Source organism: Geotrypetes seraphini, chromosome 3, assembly GCF_902459505.1.
Source record: "Geotrypetes seraphini chromosome 3, aGeoSer1.1, whole genome shotgun sequence".
Classification (NCBI taxonomy): domain Eukaryota; kingdom Metazoa; phylum Chordata; class Amphibia; order Gymnophiona; family Dermophiidae; genus Geotrypetes; species Geotrypetes seraphini.
Window position 1 is genome coordinate 222,324,575 of NC_047086.1, and position 22,536 is coordinate 222,347,110.

At 43.5% G+C, this 22,536-nt stretch overlaps 1 protein-coding gene across 4 annotated transcripts in view; it reads left to right on the forward strand.

Annotated features, from left to right (window-relative positions):
* The first annotated feature begins 257 nt into the window (after window positions 1-257).
* The window catches only part of FMNL3 (formin like 3), a 285,433-nt gene continuing 263,154 nt past the window's right edge, over window positions 258-22,536 (forward strand). For 3 of the 4 annotated variants that reach the window (XR_004538810.1, XM_033938095.1, XM_033938098.1), the window contains exon 1: window positions 259-524. Coding sequence is in view for 3 of the 4 variants with exons in the window: in XM_033938095.1 (XP_033793986.1) it covers window positions 414-524 (111 nt within the window). In the remaining variant the exon portion in view is untranslated. Of the gene's footprint in view, window positions 525-22,536 lie in introns of all 4 variants that reach the window. The other variant, XM_033938096.1, reaches the window with a different exon arrangement.

Sequence of the window (22,536 nt, forward strand, 5' to 3'; positions counted from 1 at the left end):
GTCTGAAGTTTGGAAATGACTGTGAAGGAGGCCTTTTTGCATGGATTATTATACTATCATAAAGTATAAGTGAGAACAAGGTTTTCCTGTGGAGATGTAAAGAGAGGCTGTGCGTCCTGGTTGACTTTTGTGATGTCTATTCGCTTTAGCTGCACCAGGAGGCGCGCGAGACCAGCCTTCAAAGCGGACGGAGCGGGGGGACCAACGAGGACGATGGCCCGTGTGACCAGCCAATGGCGGGGCGTTGCGAGGGGCGGGGCCTCGGGACTCGGTGGCTGCGATGAATGGGGAGCTGTAGGGGGGCTCGCGCCGCTGCTCAGTCTGCAGCGCGAGGCGGGACCCGCTAGCACAAAGGATGAAGCGGCGCGCGGCGGTGAGCGCGAGGCGGCTCTGACGGTCCCTGAGCCGGGAGGATGGGGAACGCGGAGAGTGCAGACGGGGCCCCGGGGGTCGCTGCGCCGCTGCCTTCCAAGGTGCCCATGCCGGAGCCCTGCGAGTTGGAGGAGAGATTCGCCATGGTGCTGGTGAGAGCACGCTGCTGATGTGTCGCGCCGCGTACCACGTGTGCATGTTTGGGGCGGTGGTCCCATCCTTTTATCGGTTGCCCTGTGGGGAGTCTCACTCGGGCCAGTTGCTTGCTCGCTTCTTCCTCGGCTAGAGGATGCGCTCAGGGCGTGTGCTGGGCTGGCTGTGTCTGTGCTTACTAGACACAAGTTCACCAGCGCTCTAGAAGAGACCTGACAGAACGCATGACCCCCATCCCAGCCTTGCACCCCTTCCCCCAATTAACTTTCATGGCCCTTGCGCCGCCCCTTCCCGAGATATAAACTCAAGAATCATATTCACCCATACCATCACCTAGGTAGAACAATCTTTTAAACGTCTAAGATTGGAAATCCTGCTTTTAAACTTTATAGTGTGTTACTGTATGGTCACTATAGATGGCATATGTGTTTTCTAAAAAGCAAATCATACATACTGTATATAGATATAGTTATATATATATATATATATAGAGAGAGAGAGACAGAGACAGAGATGGATGTCTATGGGGTCGATTTTAAAGGGGTTTAAACTCTTTATTTTGAGAATTAGGCACCTAAACTGATTTATTTTAAAATGTATGAGAACTAAGCATCTATGCTACCACTTTCCCCAAATAATATCACATTTATGTAATAGAAATGAGCTGGGAACTTAGCACTGATTTACAGCATTAGATACATAAATTTAGGCAAAAAAAAAAAATAGCAATAGCTTGTAGAATCCTAAATTTAGATGAATTTTCAGCCTGGATAAATGGTCTATTTGAAAATTGTTTTCAAACATGTTCTGATGCTTCCTTGAGTTGCTGAGACTGTTGGCATCTGTTTTATTTTGACTGCACATGCATTTTACCATCATAGGCATCTGCTTATTTTGCCTATTGGCCAGGCTTCTTATTCTAGTCTAGCAAAAGGTGGTCATATGGAGCAGTGAGAAGAGCAGAATGGCCCTGAGGAGCATGGTGGGAAGGGAACATGGCTTGTAAGGCTGAGTGCCTGCAACTACCTGTGAAATGCTGCTGTCCAATGTCAGCTATGCTCAGGGTGCCCAATTTCACTCATTACATATTTTAAATTTTACTTTATTGTAAATATTTTAGGCTTTGAGATATCAGTACAGATGGAACAGGAATTTTTCTTATTAGATATGATGTATAATCTGCAAATGTGAATGAGTGTTGTGAATCTTGGTCATGCAAGATTATATAAATAACTAGTTTTTTAGCCCGTTACATTAATGGGTGCTAGAATAAATGTGTAGACTTAGGCATTTCTTTCTGTATGTCTGTCTTTCTTTTTCTCTCCCTGCCCCCTATCTGTCTGTCTTTCTTTCTGTCTCTCTCCCCCTGTCTGTCTTTTTTCCGTCTCCCTGCTTCCTGCTTGTCTGTCTTTCTTTCTGTCTCTCTCCCTGGCCCCCTGTATGTCTTTCTTTCTTTCTGTCTCTCTCCCTGCCCACTGTCTTTCTTTCTTTCTGTCTCTCCCCCCCCTGTCCAGCAATAGCCCTTCTCCCTTCCTTTTACCTCCCCCTTGTCCAGCAGCACCCTTTCCTGCTTCCCCTGTCCAGCAGTAGTCCTCCCTTCCTTTTACCTCCCACTTGTCCAGCAGCACCCTTTCCCTGCTCTTATCTGATAAGTCTCCTGTGTTTTGTGAAGCAGCTCTGCCAGGACCTGCTGCAGGCTCCTTGTAGCGATAGGGAAAGCACCGCAGGCAAACCCCTGCAGGCTCCTTATTCAGCTGTCTCCTTTTTCAGCTGGGGAAACCGCCACACGCATCGCAAATCGCCACTGCTGCATGCGTCGCAAATTGCCACAGGCTCCTCCTACTGCGCATGCGGCGGCACAGAGCCACGGATCACGGACGCATGGAGTATGAAGTGCACATGTGTGCTAAGGGTTTTATTATAGCAGATATTATGTATTATACAAGTATATTAATAATCTAGAATTAATCTCTGAAATCTAAAATCTGTGGTTTGTGAGGCATGGTTTAACTTACAAGGTCAAGGAATAATATATATTTTTTATTGACATCTGGTATTTGCACAAATGGAAAGGTAGTCTCCCTGTACTCAAATTGCAAACAATTTATAAGGATTGCCACTTCTGTGACAGATTATTAGCAGGATGGCTTGCATTGTCGTCCTCATCTGGCAGAAATTCCAGTGTAGGATTTGAACTCAACACATGGGCACAGTAGGTAAGCAAACTACCAATTGCACCATGAGGCATAATGCTAAAAATGAACAACGTTTGTACAGAAGTATACCTTTATAACCTGTGTTATGCTACTTGGATGTTTGGGAATAAGGTTCAATGAACATGGTGCATTTGAGTAATGTTATATAAAGCCAGGACAACATAAGTATGTTTAAAAAGCTTCTGAAACATCATCTATTCTTCCAAATGAAATATTTGAGATGAAATTGTTTTTATAGTTATATGACTGTCACGGTTGTAAGCTACATTCCTGATTAGGAGTTTTATGTAATGTCTTAGAATCGAATGTTAGCTGTGTTGACAGTTTTGTATGCGTGCAGTTTATTATTGTGTATGCCAGTTATATTATGAATGGTAATCTTTGTTCTCTGCTTAGAATTAAAGCGGGCTATAAATAAATGTAAAACCCCCTCAAAACTTGTCAAATTCATTGTTAGTCCAATAAAGAAGTTATCATCTACATTTTTTTTTGTTGATTTATTTTCACATCAGGTTCAGATATAAATTTACTGTGAGTGTTGTAGTAGCACTGGCTCCCATGGATGTTGGGCATGGAGTGTCAACATGTGCTGTACAGTTTATGCTGTTTCAGATATGAAATGAATTTTCTTTGCTCCTTGTTGCTGCTGCAGTTGAAATGTAATGGATCTGAAATATGCATTTAATAATACTGCATGTCATGCCCAAGTATCAGCTACAGTATAATACCGGACTCGCTTATAACGGAACCTCGCATATAGTGGACGAGGTCCACTGGTCCCGGTCGAGTGCCATTATAAACATACAGCAAATTATCGGATAGAGCGGACTTGCATATAATGGACTTTCGGATATAACGGACAAATATTTTGGTCCTCAGAGCTGCTTTTAGCTGTAGTTTTATTCGGCTATAACGGACTGCAGGCTCCGCCTACAAGGCATGTGGCATGTCGGTGATATAGTATCAAAATGCAGCCCAGAAAAAAAATGACAAGAGTATTTTTCTTTCCAGTACAGTGTTCTGGTTTGCAATCATTTCGTGCCATACCAATATTTTGCTGAGTTTTGTTATTGTGCAGTGTCTGTTCTTCATCGATTTATGTTGTTTCAAGTTGCCCTAAATAAAGTTTTTAAAAAAATGCAACTCTGGATATAACGGACTATTTTTTCAGGTCCATTGAAGTCCGTTATAACGGGATTATACTGTATTGTTGGTGATCTTTAAGAGGAGACCTGTATATTTCTGCCACTTTTATCAGATATTTCTTAATGCATGCCTTTGATGTGGTGAATCAGCAAGATACCCTGATAATGTGAGCATTGTAATTACTGCTTCCTCATAGGATTTTGGTATAAAAGTGTCTGTAAGTTGCTGGTAGAGAAGTTACCCTCAGATGGAAACACATTTTTATGGTTTGCCACTCTTTAGAGTTTTCTTCTTCTTCCTCTGTGTCTGGCATCTTGTGAATTTCAATTGATAGGAGTAGAAAGAGAATATGTACGTGTGGTGTGTTAGTGCACTGCTGAGGATGCCAGTCACTGGCTCCTGTAAACATTACATTATCATTGGCACCGTATGGTAAATAAGGAACTGTGTGCAATATATTGCTGCCTTACAGTTTGGCTTAGCAGACAGGTGATTGCTTTCATTTGTCTACAGTAAGATGATGAATGTGAGTGGAGAACACAGATGTGAAGGAAGTTTATGTGTGTGTGAGCGGCATGGGTTCTTCCGGGTATTTATTTGGTATTATAGGAAAGGGAGTGTTCTAATAGCTATATTGTTCGTGAAGAAAACTGAAACTTTTGAAGGTTGTAATAACTTTTATTATTATTATTATTATTTTTTTTTATAGTGGGGGTTCATACAGCAGGGTATTTCGGTGGTTTCAGAGTGCATCCACCAACTGTTTGCTTTCACAGTTTTTCTTAATATTCCCAGTAATCACCTGCCTTATTAATTCCCCTCATTTCATTCCTTCCTTCTGCCCTTTCTCTCTCACCCTCCTCTAATAAATTAGAAACATGTAGAGCAGTAGTAAAAGCAAGGACATTCTAACTGAGATTTAGCTACCCAAGTCAGGATGCCTGATGTGTTGCTGGCCTCTTAGAACAGGATCTGCTGACTTAGGTAGGGCCTATTCTCAAATACATAGATGCTTGCGTGCCAGTGAAGTGCAGCACGGAAATCCATTTTAGAAAAATAAATGCCTAACGTATCAACAGGGCAACAGAGGAATATAATTTTTGGCAGCATATGAATGTCTGTATGTTATGAAATGGCAAAATAGATACGTGTTGGAACATAAACAGTAATGTCAGCTGGTTTAGAGACATAGATGTCAATTTCTCCTGAAGTTGTCACAGAGACCAGTATCCTTTGCCAGCTTTGCATTTAATTTTTTTTTTTTGGGGGGGGGGGGCACCAACTACTGGGGGATGAAGGAGGGGACCTCCCTTAATCAAAAGAGGGTTTTTCACTCTCTGGAAACTTAAGTCCATTAAGGCGTACTTCCACACTTCAGCTTTCAGAATTCTAGTACAATCCCTAATACTAAACCACCTGGACTATTGCAACATCACCCATCTGACAATCCCCCAGAAGCAAATGCAAAGACTACAATTGATACAAAATGCAGCAGTCAGGATGATTTTCGGGCTGAAGAAGTCCGATCACATAACCCCTTCCTACCGACTCCTGCACTGGCTGCCGATGGAGGCGCGCACGAAGTTCAAGCTAGGATGTCTCTGCTTCAAAGTATTAAATGGTCTAGCCCCAAAATACATTACAGACCTCTTCTCATTCCCAACTAACAGACATGAAAGAAAAACACACATGAAATTTGTCTCCCCACCGGCTAGAGGGTGCAAATATAAGAGACACCATCAACAACTGCTATCATATCAAACAGCCATATGGGGTAAAGACCTAGAAAAACTAATTGCACACACAAACAACTATGAAGAATTCAGGAAACACCTAAAAACTTACCTATTCTTGAAATACCTAGGTAACGAACCGGAACATCAACCCCCCTCTTAACATCACCACATACCTGAACGTGCAAACTGTCAACCCCAACCCCTATTCACTAAATATGAACACTCTATGAACTTAAGGAATATTTCTACTTCTGTGTAAACAACTTGGCACTTCCTGGCCTTGCAACACACTATTAATGTTATCAGATGTACACTGCTATACTCTCTAATTCATTGTACGAGATACACACTGATATACTCTTTAATTCGCTGTACGTAAAGTTTCTCTTGATTGTATTTACAGTTTCTCTGATTGTATTTACAGTTTCTCTTGATTGTATCTAATTCGCTGTACGTAAAGTTTCTCTTGATTGTATTTACAGTTTCTCTGATTGTATTTACAGTTTCTCTTGATTGTATCTACAGTTTCTTTTATTGTAAACCGCCTAGAAGTCGCAAGATTGTTGGCGGTATATAAGAATAAAGTTATTATTATTTATTATTATTATTAATCCTTTCTGTGCAGTACTGCTCAATAGGAGCATTTTCTGAAACCCAGATGTCCCAGGTAGCAGGGCTTGGATTTATTATATTTGATATACCGCTTGTACATGAGTATTAAGTGGTTTACAATGCTAATGAATTAGAAATGAGGGTTACATTTTTCATTCATTAGAAAATGTTCCCTCTCTGTCCCAGTGGGCTCACCATCTAATTATAGTATCTATGTAAGAAGTATTTAAATACATACTAGAGAAATATGAAGAGAAGAAAAAGATGTACTGTGAGTACTATAGGCATGGCCAAACAGGTTGAAAAGGTGACGGCGAAAGCTAGAAGGATGCTAGGTTTCATAGAGAGAGGTATGGCCAGTACTCTGGTGAGACCTCATTTAGAATATTGTGTACAATTCTGGAGGCCGCACCTTCAAAAAGATATAAAAAGGATGGAGTCGGTCCAGAGGAAGGCTACTAAAATAGTGTGCAGTATTCGTGATAAGGCCTATGGGGACAGACTTAAAGATCTCAATCTGTATACTTTGGAGAAAAGGCGGAAGAGAGGGGAGATATGATAGAGTCATTTTTTTTTTTTTTTTTTTTTTTTCAATATTTCTTTATTGGTTTTCAAAAAATTACCTTACACTATAAGAGAACATGGTGTTCACAGAAATACATGAATACCAACAATCTTCCGAACTTCACCATCAGCCATAAACCCCCTCCATCCACCCCCCCATCCCACCCTACCCAATTAACCAGAAATTTACAATACAAGACAAGAAATACATTCCCCATTCCAGAAATTAAGTCAGTGTAATAGTCAGGCGTTAAGCAGATGACTTCGAGCTCTAGGGGTCAACGTTAGCCAAAAGGGTTCCCAGCATAGACGAAAAGTCCGACCAAGTGACGTATCCAACGAAGAAATTCGTAGGCGGTCCATGGAAGCCTGCTGTAACATCAAAGTGCGCCAGTGAGATAAAGTAGGGGATTCAGAGGAAATCCAGCAGTGCAGGATCACTTTCTTCCCCATCAACACTGCACGTGCCATAAAGCTCCTAAACCCTCTCGGGGAGGCGGGTTTGAGGCTGTCCAACGTGAACAGCATAACTGGACTAAATGCAAAATTGTAGGTCCACATACTTCGGATATGCCTTTGAAGCTGTTGCCAAAATGTTTGCACCTTCACACAGGTCCAAAACTGATGCCCAAGAGTTGCAGGAGAATGAGAACATTTAAGGCACTGAGCTGAAGTACACATTTTTGCCCGAAACATATAAGAGGGGGAGCGATAGAGACGCAGCAGAAATTTGTAGTTCATTTCAATCAGTAATGCATTAAGCGTCACTCGAGCTGTCGCAGAAATCGCTCTCTTAATCATGGGGGATGTAACCACACAAGCCAGCTCCAAGGACCATTTAGTGGCATAGTTCTCATAGGAAAGCTCGCCCATACTCTCCTGAAGGTGCCGATAATGGAATCTCATCGGGATCAGTACCTGCGCCGACAAACTCAAGGCCTCCGAGATGGACTCCATCCAACGATCAGTAAGAAAATCCTGGGACAAGGTACGTATATATGAAGATAGTTGAAGGTATGAGAGCCAATCGCACGCTCTCCAGCCGTGGTCCCGCTGAAGATCGGCAAAAGGTTTCACGGATCCATCCGAGTTGACCAGTTGAAAAATGTACAAATTGGCATCAGCAGACCATACACTGGTTGGAGTAGGAGTGAGCCCTGAAGGAAATCCCCCATTACCCCGCAGAGGCAAATAAGGAGTTACTTGGGGCGGGATATGGAGTTGATGGCAAAGAAGTTTCCAGACTTGGCGCATGGGTCGCAAGAAGAGATCTCTTGCAGAGGAAGTCCGTGGAGGAAGACTCTGTGCATGGAGCAGGTAGCTAAAATGAAAGGGAGCACAAAGCATAATTTCTTGTCGAGAGGCTGAAAAATAATGAGTCCCACGGAACCAATCGTTAATATGTCTCATCTGGCACGCCTGGGACAACAACCGAAGGCTGCGCAATCCCAAGCCCCCCAGATCTTTAGGACGTGCCATATGTTTCAAGGACATACGTGCCCTCTTTCCATTCCATAAATACTTTTGTAAATATTTTCCAATTAGTTTGTCATGTTTAGCTGGTAACAACACAGGAAGCATCTGAAACATATACAGCCATTGGGGCACCAGAACCATATTATATAATGCTATTTTCCCTAGTAAAGATAAGGGATATACTCTCCAGTTCTCCAATTTGTGTAAGGTGGAGTGGACCAATGGCTCTATATTAAGGGTATACAATGCTGAAAGGTCGGGGGATATAGTAACACCCAAATATACAAGAGTACCTGGGGCCCAGGTCAAGGGAAACGGTCCCCGCCACTGAGACTGAACCTCGGGGGACAATGGCAATACCATTGATTTTTGTTTATTTAATGTCAGGCCCGAGTACATACTGAATTCGTCCAGCAAATCCAACGCTCTCGGGAGAGATACAGTAGGATTTCCCAGAGTCAGCAAGAGATCGTCAGCATAGGCCAGGACCCGTAGTTGCGTGTGTCCCTCCGGTAACCCCTGCAATACATCATCCCTCAAAAGTGTGCGGATAAATGGGTCCAAGTATAAAAGAAATAAGAGAGGGGATAATGGACTGCCTTGTCGGGTACCCCGGGCTATAGAAAAATTAGGTGACCTGGAATTGTTTACCAATACACACGCTGTGGGGTCTGTGTAAAGCAAGTGTACCATGTCTAAAAACCACCCCTCAAACCCCATGTAAGAAAGTACCCTAAAAAGGTAGACCCAGTTCACCTGATCAAAAGCTTTAGCTGCATCTAAGCCCACCAAAACTCCCTGAGTACCAACATCCCGTGAGCGCTGTAGTGCCGTGAGCAGTCTACGAACATTCAAAACCGAGTGTCTGTGAGGTACGAAACCAACTTGTTCAGGGGTAATCAGGGCAGGCAACAGTTCAGCCAATCGGTTAGCTAAAATTTTGTCAAGAATTTTAATATCTACATTAATCAACGAGATAGGTCTATATGATTCAAGATCCGTCCCAGGTTTACCCGGTTTGGGGATCAACGTTATAAATGCATGATTAGCTCCCACCGGAAAGTTTCCCTTTGTTAGCGCCGCAGTGTAATATGCCTCCAATGGGCCACAAAGAGAAGCAGAAAGCAGGCGGTAAAACTCGGGGGAGAACCCGTCAGGGCCCGGGGAAGTGCCACATTTGAGTTGTTTTATCGCCGTTTGAAGTTCCTTGCCCTGAATCGGGCGATTCAGGGCCTGTCTGTCAGGCGAAGTCAAACGAGGAACCCCAGCATCTGTAAGATAATCCTCCACCTCAGGACCCCCCTGGGGGTCTCTAGAAGCATAAAAGTCCCTGTAGTATGTCAAAAAACTATGTGTGATATCAGCAGTGGAGGTCACCTCCCTACCCGAGGGTAGCACAAGGCTGGGAATGTAACGAGGAGAGCGTCGAGGTCTCGTCAGGCCAGCCAGTAGTCGGCCCGATTTATTGCCAAATTTGTAATATTGAAACCTAGAGTAATGGCGGTATTTCAGAGCACGTTCATGCAATAATGTGTTCAATGCAACCTGTGCAGCCACCATAGCTTCCCGGGCTAGGGAAGAAGGGTGTGCAATATATGTACGTTTCAGCCTCCTATACTCTCCCTCTAGATGTAAAATGCCCCTGGAAAGACGCTTTCGCTGTGCCGCTACATAGGAAATAATATCCCCCCTAAGGACCGATTTCGCCGCTTCCCAAAACAAAAGTGGTGTTTCCAGATGTTGAGAATTAAATTCTACATAGTCCTCCCATTTCTGGGCAAGGTATTTTTGGAAGTCAGAACTGGAAGCCAAGTAAGTTGGGAATTTCCAGTTCCCCCCTCCGGTCGAGTCGTCACCCTGCAAAAAATCAATCCAGATTGGGCAATGGTCCGAAACGGACAAAGGGCCCACCTCCGCTGAATGGACCCGAGAAAAAGAAGCAGTAGAAGTCAGGATGTAATCAATTCGTGAAAAAGTGTTGTGAGCCCGAGATTGATGTGTAAAGTCCCTATCAGTGGTATGAAGCAAACGCCATGGATCAATAAGATCCAATGTATCGCAAAGGAAGGGAATACCTCTTGTGGGACTAGAGGTCTGAGAGGAACCCGGACCCGTCCTATCCAGTGTGGGATCGAGTACCTGGTTTAGGTCTCCCAGTAAAATTAACGGGCGTGTCGTGTCCCTGAGCCCCAATGAAACTAAAGATGTGAAAAAAGTGTGTTCGTATTGGTTGGGGGCATAGACTACCAGCAAGTTAAAAGTACATTCGGACATAGTCACTCTACACAATAGAATCCTCCCCATGGAGTCTTGGTAAAGTTGCTCTACCCTCCCCGGAAACCCCCTACGGACTAACAAGGCCACCCCTGCCTTCTTATTCGGTGAAGGTGTGGAAAACACCTGACCCACCCAACCTTTCAGCAATTTAGCATGTTCAGCGTCAGTCAAGCGGGTCTCTTGGAGACATGCCAAATCTGCTCTATGATGCTGAAGGCGCTGTAATATTTTACTTCTCTTTACAGGGGATGTTATTCCACACACATTCCAAGATAATATTCTAAAAGTTCTAGCTCTCATGGATCATAAAGTGAGAACCGCTCTGTCCTTTGCCACAGGAAAACCCTCCCAGGCTCCCAGCCAGGCCCAAGAGGGAAAACATTGTCAAATACACACTCAGAAAACACTCTAGTATTATTGTGGATAGCCACAGTATGCCCTGGAATGGAGAAATACAAAGCTCTGTACAATAGCCCACCCTCCCTCAACCCAATAACTCCCCCTCCCAATGTACCCCCATACATCCCCAAACCCCCCCTCCCCCACTCAAACCCCCAACAGGAAACCTGGCTTGCCAAGAACCTTCCTGGTTCCAGGGAAGCAAAATCACGCTTATGAGGCCGTCAGGGCCCTGTCCTCTCAAACAATTATTTCAACAGGTCCAGAGAGTTAGTATGATAAGTTGAAAAATTTCAAAGGCAAATCTACCATCCTCGCCAGCAAAGTCCCCATCAGGCAATGCAAATCAGGCTGGTGATGAGGAGGACTCCATACTATTAATAAAATCTCCTGCCAGTGCCTCTGAGTCAAACACGTGCCACTTCCCTTGGTGCTGAATTTTTAAAATGGCCGGATAGATGAACATGAAGCGCCGCTTCTTTTCTACCAATTTGGTACAGAGAGGGTAGAAAACTTTGCGCCGGTCTGTTAGAGCAGCTGAGTAGTCCTGTCCAATGCGCACCGGGTGGGTCTCGTACATCAGCGATTCTCTGTTTGCTCTGTACGCCCGAAGTATCTCCACTTTGTGGCGATAATTATGTAACTTCCCGATGATTACCCTAGGGCGCTGGTCTGTCCCAGCTCGGGCGCCCACCCGATGCACTCGTTCAAAGCGGGCTGGTCCCAATGAGGCCGGCATTGGCAGCATACTAGCCAGCCACGATTCCACCACCGAGAGGAGTGCTGATTCCGCTATGGTTTCCGGGAGACCTACAAATCTCAGGTTTCCCCGGCGCGATCGGTTCTCTAAGTCCTCCAATTTGTCCTGACAGGAACGCAATTGAGTAGAGAGCGTAGCCACCTCATTTTCCAATGCCAAAGCCCCGTCCTCTACTGCTGACACCCGGGTCTCCAATTCAGTGACACGTTTAGAATTATCTTCCAGGAGCGTTTCCAGCCTGTTCAACTGAGTGGAAATCAGTTCCATTCGCGGTCCCAGCGCCTGCAAGATTACTTGCTCCAGGTCCGCTAGCGTAGCCGGGGTAAAGGTCGGGCTTGTTGCTCGGGACGCGTCCGCCATTTTGTCTTCGCTCGGTTTTGCTTTTTCCCGATCTTTTTTCGCCGATTTTGAAGCCATCACGATCGGGGATTTAGCCAGAAACTTGTCCATATAAATCTAGCACCAGAGCTGACAGCGGGAGGCAGAAATTACGCGGGTTTATTCTCCGTTTTCAGCGAGAGGAGGAACAGGGCTCAGGAGCCGGTACAGCGTGCTGCCTACCAGCTCACAGCATCACGTGATCTCCCATGATAGAGTCATTTAAATACCTACGTAATGTGCATGAGTCGAGTCTCTTTTATTTGAAAGGAAACTCTGCAATGAGAGGGCATAGGATGAAGTTAAGAGGTGATAGGCTTTGGAGTAATCTCAGGAAATACTTTTTTACGGAAAGGGTGGTAGATGCGTAGAACAGTCTCCCAGAAGAGGTGGTGGAAAGAGACTGTGTCTGAATTCAAGAGGACCTGGGATAGGCACGTGGGATCTCTAAGAGAGAGAAAGAGATAATGGTTACTGTGGATGGGCAGACTAGATGGGCCATTTGGCCTTTATCTGCTATCATGTTTCTATGTTTCTGTACAAGACTATGTTTCTATGTTTCTGTATAAGACTATGCAGACATACGGAGTCAATGGTGAGTCATCGCATAGGGTTCCATAGTGTTGGTGAAACAGAGTTGATTTCAGTTGTTTCTGGAAGGAAAGGTAGAGGATTTGTTAAATGAATCCTTGAAGTATGGAGTTCCATAGATTAGGACCGACATATGAAAAGCTCTCTTTCTAGTTGATTGTAGTTTTATATCTCTCAGGCCTTGGAAATGGGGAATAAACATCTATTTTTATTTTTTTGGTTCTATGTACTTTTAATAACTATAGTGAAAATCATTTTTGTAAACTGTGACATTGAACTGGAGCAAAGTAAACAAAAACAAATTCGTAAGGATCTAGAATAGATCTACAATTTATATATCAATAAAGCAATGGATCTACATTGTGGCTGATGGCTGTTCCTATAGTGGATATCTTGAAAACCTAACTGGCTGGGTGTGCCCTCAGGACTGGGTAGAGAAGTTCTAAGATAGGTCTCTGTGATTTCAGGTTTCCTGAATTAGAGATGTGCTTCTATGTAGCAAATTGTGCAGCAACAGGAGAGGAAATTTTGGATGGGCTTTGGCCCATTTTTTCTGACAAATTGTCTAGTAAGTTGGACAGGCTCACGGAAAATATACTTAGCTACACATTTGCAGTGAAAACTTAACCACAACAAAGCTCCCACGCTGTAGAACCTCTGGCTTCAAAAAGTATAAAAAAATTTTTCCTTCCATTTTGAGTGGGCTTAGTCAAGTCAAGCATCATACTCAACTTTCCCGTGATATAACTGTGTGCTTATGGTGGAAAAGCCATATCCGAGAGGCTAGTCCCCATTCGAGTTCAGAAGTTGAACTGAGCAAACAGTAAGTGGTTGCTGCAGAAAAAAACTTCCCGAGAGCTGTCAAAATCCCCATAAATTCAAGAATAAAATAACATTTGCAATTGGGATGACTGCCCTTCATTTCCACTCCTTTTTTTAATAGGCCTTTGACATAAGCTCAGGTATTCTGAGAGCATCCTGTATATATCTTTGGTTTTGTAATCAGAGTTGCATTGAATAAAGATGCAGAGATATCAGTTGAAGATGTACAATCTTTATTCTAGCAACGGATAATAAAATACAAATGTTTGCATTACAAGTTGCTTATCCGTCTTTGTTTTAATTATATGTTCTCCCTTCTCGTAATGTGGTGCCTCGCATAACGAACGCCTCGCACAGCGAACGCTGCGCACAACGAACTTCATGTCTTGCTTCCTACAACGAACTTCGTTTCACACAACGAAGTCGCCCGAGCTGCATCCTTCCGCGCAGGCGCTGCGCTTAACTGCCCTCTCTCCGCCTGGCTCCCTGTGCAGTGGCGGACCGTCGGCTCGCAGGGGCCCGGCGCCTACTGCTGATGCGTTGGGGGGGGGGCGGAGCTACTCTCGCCGCTTCCCCGATGCTAGGAAAAAAAAAAAATGAACAGTTAAGTCCCAGTTTTTGCCCTCTCTCACTGTAAAATTAGACTCTACTTAGTCTGTCTTTAAATTTAAAAAATGTGTGTTGTTTTAAAAAACAATTATGTTTTTAGATGTATCTAAATAAAAATAATAACAAAAAATTTATCTTTTTTTATGTCATCTTAGCATATTTTATGCTACAGAACGAATTATTTTTTTTAACATGTATTGTTATGGGAAAACGCGTTTCACATAACGAACTTTTCGCATAACAAACTTGCTCCTGGAACCAATTAAGTTCGTTGTGTGAGGCACCACTGTATTTGGTTTCTCTGTATATGCCTGTACACCAAGGCTATGGAGTCAGTGCACTAAACTTTTGACTCTGACTCCGACTCCTCTGAATGTCTAATGTCCATCCCCGACTCAAGCTTGGATTCCAACTTCTACCGATATAAGGCTTTAAATTTTTTGTCCTGGATCTAAAATACTGATTTGCATAGTGGGTATCCTGAAAACCCAACCGGCTAGATGTGCCTCAATGACTAGGTTGAAAAGCACAGTTCTAAGCCGGGAACCATAGAGACCTATTTTAGTGCTTCACAATAGAGAATGACATGGGGATAAATTTTTCGCCGTCCCCGCAGGAACTCAATTTCCCTGTCCCATCCCCGCGTGTTTTGTTGCTGTCCCTGTCCCTACCCCTGCCTCATTCCTGTAAGCTCAGCCTTAACTGCACAAGCCTCGAACACTTACTATTTTAAAGCGTTTGGGGCTTGTGCACATGAGATGGAGTTTGCAGGAATGGGGCAGGGATAGGAAAATAACTTGACGGGACAGGAAAATGAATTCCCGCGGGGACAGGGAAAAATTTGTCCCCGTGTCATTCTCTACTTCACAATATTGTGACCAGCCAGGTGCTGTGCCTGCCAAGGTCCCGGGGAAAGCTGGAAGAAAGGGTACTGAGAAGCCCAGAAAGGGGATTGCCAGGGATAGCTACCAATACCAAATTGACCCACTGGAGGATGACACTGTCCCAGAATGGGGGGGGAGGGGGGGTGGAGGAAGCCCCACACTTTCACCACCATGCACACAGCAGGGTTAGGGACAAGGGTTTTAAATTTCCTTCCAGGAATAGTCAGGAAGGCTGTTTCCCTAATGTCCACCACGGGAGCCGGAGAGAAGTCCCTGGGAGAGAAAGCTCAGCTAGAGCAGGGTGTGACTCCCTTTTTGAAAAGCCAGTAGAGGCTAGCAAGCAAGGGGGCAGGTTAGGAAGGAAGTTTAGGTCTCTCCCTAAAGAGGAGTTTCCCAGTGCCAGCAGGGGTAATATCTGTGACCCTATGGAAGTGGAAGAGGAACACACGGAACAGCACCCATATACCTAAATAACAGATTACACCGTAACCTATCTCATAGATTAAGGAGAACTCGGAGCCTATTCATTCACCCCCCTCTCAACGGAACAAGACGAAAGAAAATATACGACAGCCTTTTAGCGACACAAGCAGCAAAGATTGATCCCACCATCAACAATCTACTGATAAATTCAACAGACATCAAAATATTCCGAAAAGAAATCAAAACTTATCTCTTCAAAAAACACTTCCCATCATCATAACCCCTCAACAACAATAGAAAATACTCTCATGACCACCACCATCGCAATACATCAGAACCCTGACTTTCATTATTTCTGTTCATCACAACAACCTACCAGAATCCTGACTTTATTATATCTACTCATCACAACTACTTATCACAATCAACTATTAGCTTTCAAGATCTTCCGAAAAACCCAGATTAACAATTGTATCTTGACACATTCTTGAATCTATGTACTGCACCGCTACTGGAAATGTCCAGTCTCATAAATTGTAATCCGCTTAGAACCGCAAGGCACAAGCGGAATATAAATCACTAATGTAATGTAATGTAATGTAAGAGGCCGGATCCACTCCAGAGCTGTTGGAAGCAGAGGAAGAAATGCAACTGGAGTTGCAAGGAGAGCTGGTCCCTGAGGGTTTGGAAGTGACTCCCGAGCTAATGGAAGTAGGCCTGGCAACCCTTTTCAAGGACTGAACTGAAAGCTGTGAATTTTTTTTTCTGTTTGCTATTTTTTTGGGCTGAGTGTTTGTTTTTGTCAGCCAGCTACAGTGACCCGTTTGAACTGTGAGAGTTTTGGGTTCTGCACTGTTCTGTTCCTCAGCACAGTTTGTTTAAAGCAGGGAGTGTTTAATGTGGGGAGAGGTTTGCTAAAACCCGGGAGGGATTTTTGAAAGCTGTTTAGTGCTTTTTGTAAGGCAAACCTGAGACACTCCCCTGAACCCAGCAGTGCTACAAAATAAGCTGGAGGCTTGTGCTGAGACAGAGCGTGTTTGAGACATTAAAGCAGGAGAACTGCATTTTGAGAAACCTGCTAAGAGCAGGCTTTTTGGAAGCCTTATTATAAGAAGCTCTGGTGAGAGCAGAGTCACAGAGCTTAATACTGACTTTGATGAGGAGAAAATCCTGAAAGCAACCAGAGTTTTCCTTTTGAATATTTTTGTTTTGTGTTCTGCAAGTTCTCGCTAGCCGCCAATATCAGCCACTGTATCATTCTCTAATTGTAACCACACAGAAAAAGCAGAATATCATGTCTCATATCCTTTACCTTTAAATTATCACAGTTTATGCAATTATATTTGCAATGAGGCTATAGCTTATGCATATATAAATGGTATAATATCTTATACTGCATTTTCTTAATTGTGCATTCTGCCCCAGATCATCTCTTCCAAAAAGGGTCACCTTCTGTGTACTCTAGAGCAGGGGAGGGCAACCTTTTATACCAAAAGGATGCATGTATGTCGGTAGTAAACCTCAGAGGGCCACAAAATTATATAATGTCGGAACCAGAAATGCAGCGAGCTCTATAGACTTTGAGATAAATACGTAGATATGTAACTAAAAAAGATAACAAATTACTAGAGAACATATAGTACTTAAAATCGCCATAACTCTGTTGATTTCTATGTATACTTCCCACAGTCTCAGAGGCTGCATAAAATTCAATGGCAGGGCTGCAGGTTGCCCACCCTCTCTAGGGCAACATCCCAACTCCATTTTTGAATAGTCTTCGCAAAGGGGTGTTTATAATATTTTTAAAGATATGGTATTTCTCAATTGGTTACATCCTCCTGAGGTCAAAAATGATTCAGATATTTCCTGGTCTATGGGACAATTATTAAGAAATGCCTGGGCACAGTGAGACAGTTGCGCATAGTTCTCCTTCTAAAGTTAATGTTACAGCAGTAGCTGGTATTCTCTTTTGGGATTATCTTAAATTTGATGGATTATTTTATTTATTTAAAAGTTTATGTACTGCCTACATACCAGATGGTTTACAGAATTAAAACATACATAAATTCAACACCGAAATATAAAAAAATTTAAAATCTTCATTCTTAGTAAAATTCTTCTATATTAAAATCAAACAAATAGATCACAGAAATGCTTTAACAAACAACTGGGTTTTTAGCTGTTTCTTAAATTGTAATTGGTTTTAATAAAATCGTAAATGCCCTGCTAAGGGCTCCTTTTACAAAGATGCGGTAGGGCCTTAACGCTAGCTGCTTCCGCCTCCTGAGCAGGCGGTAGTTTTTCGGGTAGCGCGCACTAATCTGGTGCGTGCGCTAAAAGCGCTAGCGCACCTCTGTAAAAGGAGCCCTAAAGCATTCTACAACTTGACAGCAGCAATACAAAAAGCCATGCCCTACCCCCTCTTTCACAAAGCTGCGCTATGCTTTTTAGCGTGCGCTAAATATTGCGCACCAAATGCTAACGCGTGCATGTTATCCTATGGACGCGTTAGCGCACGCGTTGATTCAGCGTGCGCTAAATCCACGCTAAAACGCTTAGCGCGCCTTTGTAAAAGAGGCCCTAGTATCTACATATCTCCCCTGCCCTATTAAGTCCAATAACCTTTTGTTTTCAGACCGTAAAGATCTATTTGGCTGATATGGAATCACAACTTGGCGAAAATACCACGGTATTTGACAACAAATAGTTTGATGAATCATAGAAATAACCTAATTATGCTCGAGGCCCCCACCTGTCTCGATTTCAGAAAACTTCTCAAAACTCATTTATTCCACGGACAGAATCCCTAATCCCCCCTTCTCCCACTTCTCTCACCCCTCCCACCAACGATCTGAACTCTCCCTTTACTCCTTCTTATTGTTCTCTCCCAACCTAACTCCAGTGACTTGTACAACCCCTTCATGCTTACCTCAACGACTTCGTTGCTTGTAAATCTGATTAATTGTAATTCTTGTAAATCTGTTTAATTGATGTGAACCGCCTAGAACTCCCTGGGTATGGCGGTATACAAAAATAAAGTTGTTATTATTATTATTATTATGCCTGAACCCAAAATGCTACTGGTAGCCAAGTGATTGTGCAATCACTACCCCCTGCACCAGATCCTGCAATCCAGTGAACTATATCCCAGAATACACTCTCAAATTTTGCCTTAACTGGATTCATGAGCTGGAATGAAACTTTATCATGTATGAATACAGTGAATAGACTTTAGGCAACTTGATGTCCTCCCCTTGATTATGCCAACTTTCTTTGGACCAGCTTCCTTTTAATTGCTTAACATTAAAGTTTCAAGTTAATTTAAGCTTGATATACCACTTAACCATCCTAAGCGGTTTACATAATAATTTAAAAACAGGGGGATCTGACAAATATAGTTAAAATATGATACAGACAAAAGGGGAAACTTTACATGATACAAAGGGAAGCGGGCAGGATTACAATGTTTCTATGAATAAAAAAACTCCCCCAAAACAAACCCACAATGGGGGAGGGAAAAAAAACAAAAATCAAGTTCCAAGTCTATACCTCATAGGCGTCTTTAAAAAGAAAGGTTTTAAGATGAGATTTGAATTTAGCAGTGTTGGTTTCTTGTCTCATAATTAATGGGAGTAAGTTCCACAACGTGGGAGCTACAACTAAGGGCTCCTTTTACGAAGCCGCGTTAGTGCGCAATAGTGTGCGCTAATTTGCCGGCCGTGCTAGTCGCTACCCCCTCCTCTTGAGCAGGCGGTAGTTTTTCAGCTAGCGGGGGTTAGCGCGCACTAAAAAGTTGCGTGCGATAAAGCTGCTAACGCGGCTTCGTAAAAGGAGCCCCAAGATTGTTTTTTCGGGTCATATTGTACACTAACCGATGAATGGAGGGAATTGCAAGAAGGTATTGATAAGAAGAACAAAGCGCTCTAGGGGCTTTATATGCCTACTAGTCTTATAGCCCGTTACATTAACGGGTGCTAGAATATATGTATGTGTGTCTGTCTTTATTTCTCTCTCTGTCTCCTTAGCCGCTTTCTTTCTTTCTGTCTTTCTTTTTCCTTGGCTGTCCATTACCACCCCTTGCTTGCTCCCCCTGTCCATTCTCCCTTTCTTTTACCTCCCCTGTGTCCACCACCACCCCTTCACTGCTCTCCTTATGCAGCAGCAGCCCTTCTCCCTTTGTTTTACCTCCCCCCTGTCCAGCAGCACCTCTTTCCTTCTCCCCCTGTCCAGCAGTAGGCGTCCCTTCCTTTTTCTCCCCCCTCCTCCTTCTTATCCCTATGATACACTTACCTTGCTCTGCCTCTGATCAGAGGTTCCCGACAGTCACCCAGTTGCACCCATTTGGAAAAGTTCCCTCTGCCGCATCCCTCCTGACGCGACTCCCGCTGTCTTTCTTTCTGTCTGTCTCTGTCCCTGACCCCCTTTGTCTGTCTGTCTTTCTGTGTATCTCCCTGCCCCTGTGTCTTTCTTCTTTTCTTTCTGTCTCCCTTCCTCCCTCTGTCTGTCCAAAGCAGCATTCCCTCCCCCTCCATTTCCCTCCCCCCACACCAGTTCCCTGTGCAGCAGCATTAGCATTTCGTCTACCCCCCTTTCCCTTCCCGCGGTCCTGACTACAAACCTGATGATTCCAGCAGCGTGTGCAGCAGTCTCCACACGCTGCTTCGGGTCCTTCTACTGCCCTGATTTACTCTGGCACGTCCCTGATGAGCAAAAAAGAACCAACAAAACCTGCAGTAAAGATGCGAAGCAAAAACAAAAACAAAACTGCAGGAAAATGTACAAGGCGCAGGAATTTATTAAAATGACACAAATCTTAAAAACATATATGACATATATAAAACAAATACATGAGCTATAATAATTGTATCCTAATATCTGTGTGGACCGGACCCAACATGGTCTGTGTTTCGAAGAAACACTTTTTCCTCAGGGGTCCCAAATGTTGGTACGTGGAATATCAGAAAACCAGATTGGATAAAATAACCACTTTGGTTTTCATGGTGCAGTGTCTCAGACAGGAGACTTTTACGACTGCTCATTTTTGATTTTGATTATTTTATCCAGGCTGGTTTTCTGATATTCCACGTACCAACATTTGGGACCCCTGAAGAAGAAGTGTTTCTTCGAAACATGGACCATGTTGGGTCTGGTCCACACGGATATTAGGACCAGTTCTTTGGATATAATTATTGTAGCTCATGTATTTGTTTTATATATGTCATATATGTTTTTAAGATTTGTGTCATTTTAATAAATTCCTGCGCCTTGTACATTTCCCCACAGTTTTGTTTTGAGGAGAATCAAAGGCCTTAACAAAATCTTTAAGTATACTTGCAGTACACATCTCTCTCCATATTAGTGGTTTCCACAATCACGGTTTCGATTATTTGTGTTTTTTTTACTTCTGACTCCTCCCACCCGAATTAGGTCATCCATGGTTGCAGAGAAAAATTTTGTTGCATTTTTCCAAGCACTGATTCGCAGCATGCACAGAGAAATTCACAGATTATCAGCCTCTTGTCAAGAATCAGTCAAAAGAGACCAAGTCACACGCATTTTCGCTCTCCACAGTCAGCATGCCCCCCCCCCCCCACCATGGTCCGGTATCTTTCCCTCCACGCTCCTACTGCGACCAAGGTCTGGCATCTCTCGCTCATTCTCAAATCCCACTGGTTCTACCTTCAAAATTGTCTCTGAGGTTGTTGGCAGTGGCGGTGGTTTACATGGGGTTGCCTATGGCGGCCCTGGAGCTTTCCCTCCACTGTGTCCTGCCCCACCAGAAACAGGAAGTTGAGTCAAGAGGGGAGGCGGGACGTGGCACAGGGAAAGTGTTTGCGTGAGAGGAGGAGCGGGGATGAAGTAAGGTTGGAAAAAGGTTGAGCTACCGGAATGCGAGATTGTTATTCGCAGTTTCACCAAATGAAAACCGCAAATAACATATGAAAAAGTTTTCCAGTATTCGCGGTCATGTTAATCCCCTAACCGCCACGAATACAGAGGGAGAAGTGTACTCTTTCTTGTCATTCAGTTAAAGAAATTGGTCAGATTTGTTTGACTTTCCTCTAGTAAAACGCAGGTTTCTTCCTTGGATCCTGTAATCTGTGGAATTTAGGATATCCCATTATCTTTTGTGGTGTTGCCATTAAATTCTGAGCTCTGAGCAGTGTGCAACTTCAGATGGAAGGTACAGCTGCAAAGTGGGAAAGTATGTGTGCTTGAGCTAAATGTGGATGATTTTGGAAAGGTGTCCTCTGCTGGATGCTACCAGCCTAAAATGGAAGCAGTGTCCAAGCCTCTCAGCTGTCAAAAACTGAGCAGCAGCAGCAGCAGATTTGAAGGCTGCACTATCCACATCTATTATTACCTGTTTTTGGGCACCCTCAGCCTCAAAGACACACGGTCTCCTTTGATGTGTGCTATCTGATGTGCCTCAAAGCATAAAGTTGAGAGACAGGAGATGAGTGGGGCAAGGCAGTCAGAGACTCTAGATCAGGGGTGTCAAAGTCCTTCCTCGAGGGCTGCAATCCAGTTGGGTTTTCAGGATTCCCCCAATGAATATGCATGAGATCTATTTGCATGCACTGCTTTCATTGTATGCTAATAGATTTCATGCATATTCATTGAGGGAAATCCTGAAAACCCGACTGGATTGCGGCCCTCGTGGAGGGACTTTGACACCCCTGCTCTAGATTATTATATATATTTTATTACTGATAACTGGTTAGAGCAGGGGTCAGCAACCTTTTTAAAGCAAAGAACCATTTTATCCTAAATGTTTGACCCAAGATTAACAAAGAGCCACAATGGTTAGAAAAGGGGGGGGGGGGGGTTGAAATATAATGTTTTAATGTAATAAGGATATATATGCATTTAACACAAAAGCAAAGCTTCAAGTACTTAAAGAAAATAAAGAAAAACAATTTACTGAGACTTTTTACACTGTATCTCCGCACAGAGTTGTTTCACGTCAAACTTTTCTCCTCTCATTCAGCCCTAACATGACTTAAATATTGCTTCACAATTTTGGGCCCTGCAGCATTAGGGCAATTTATTGAAACGTAAAGCCCTAACGCTGCCTGATGAATTCCCCCGTTAGTGGCCCTAATTATTAAATTAAA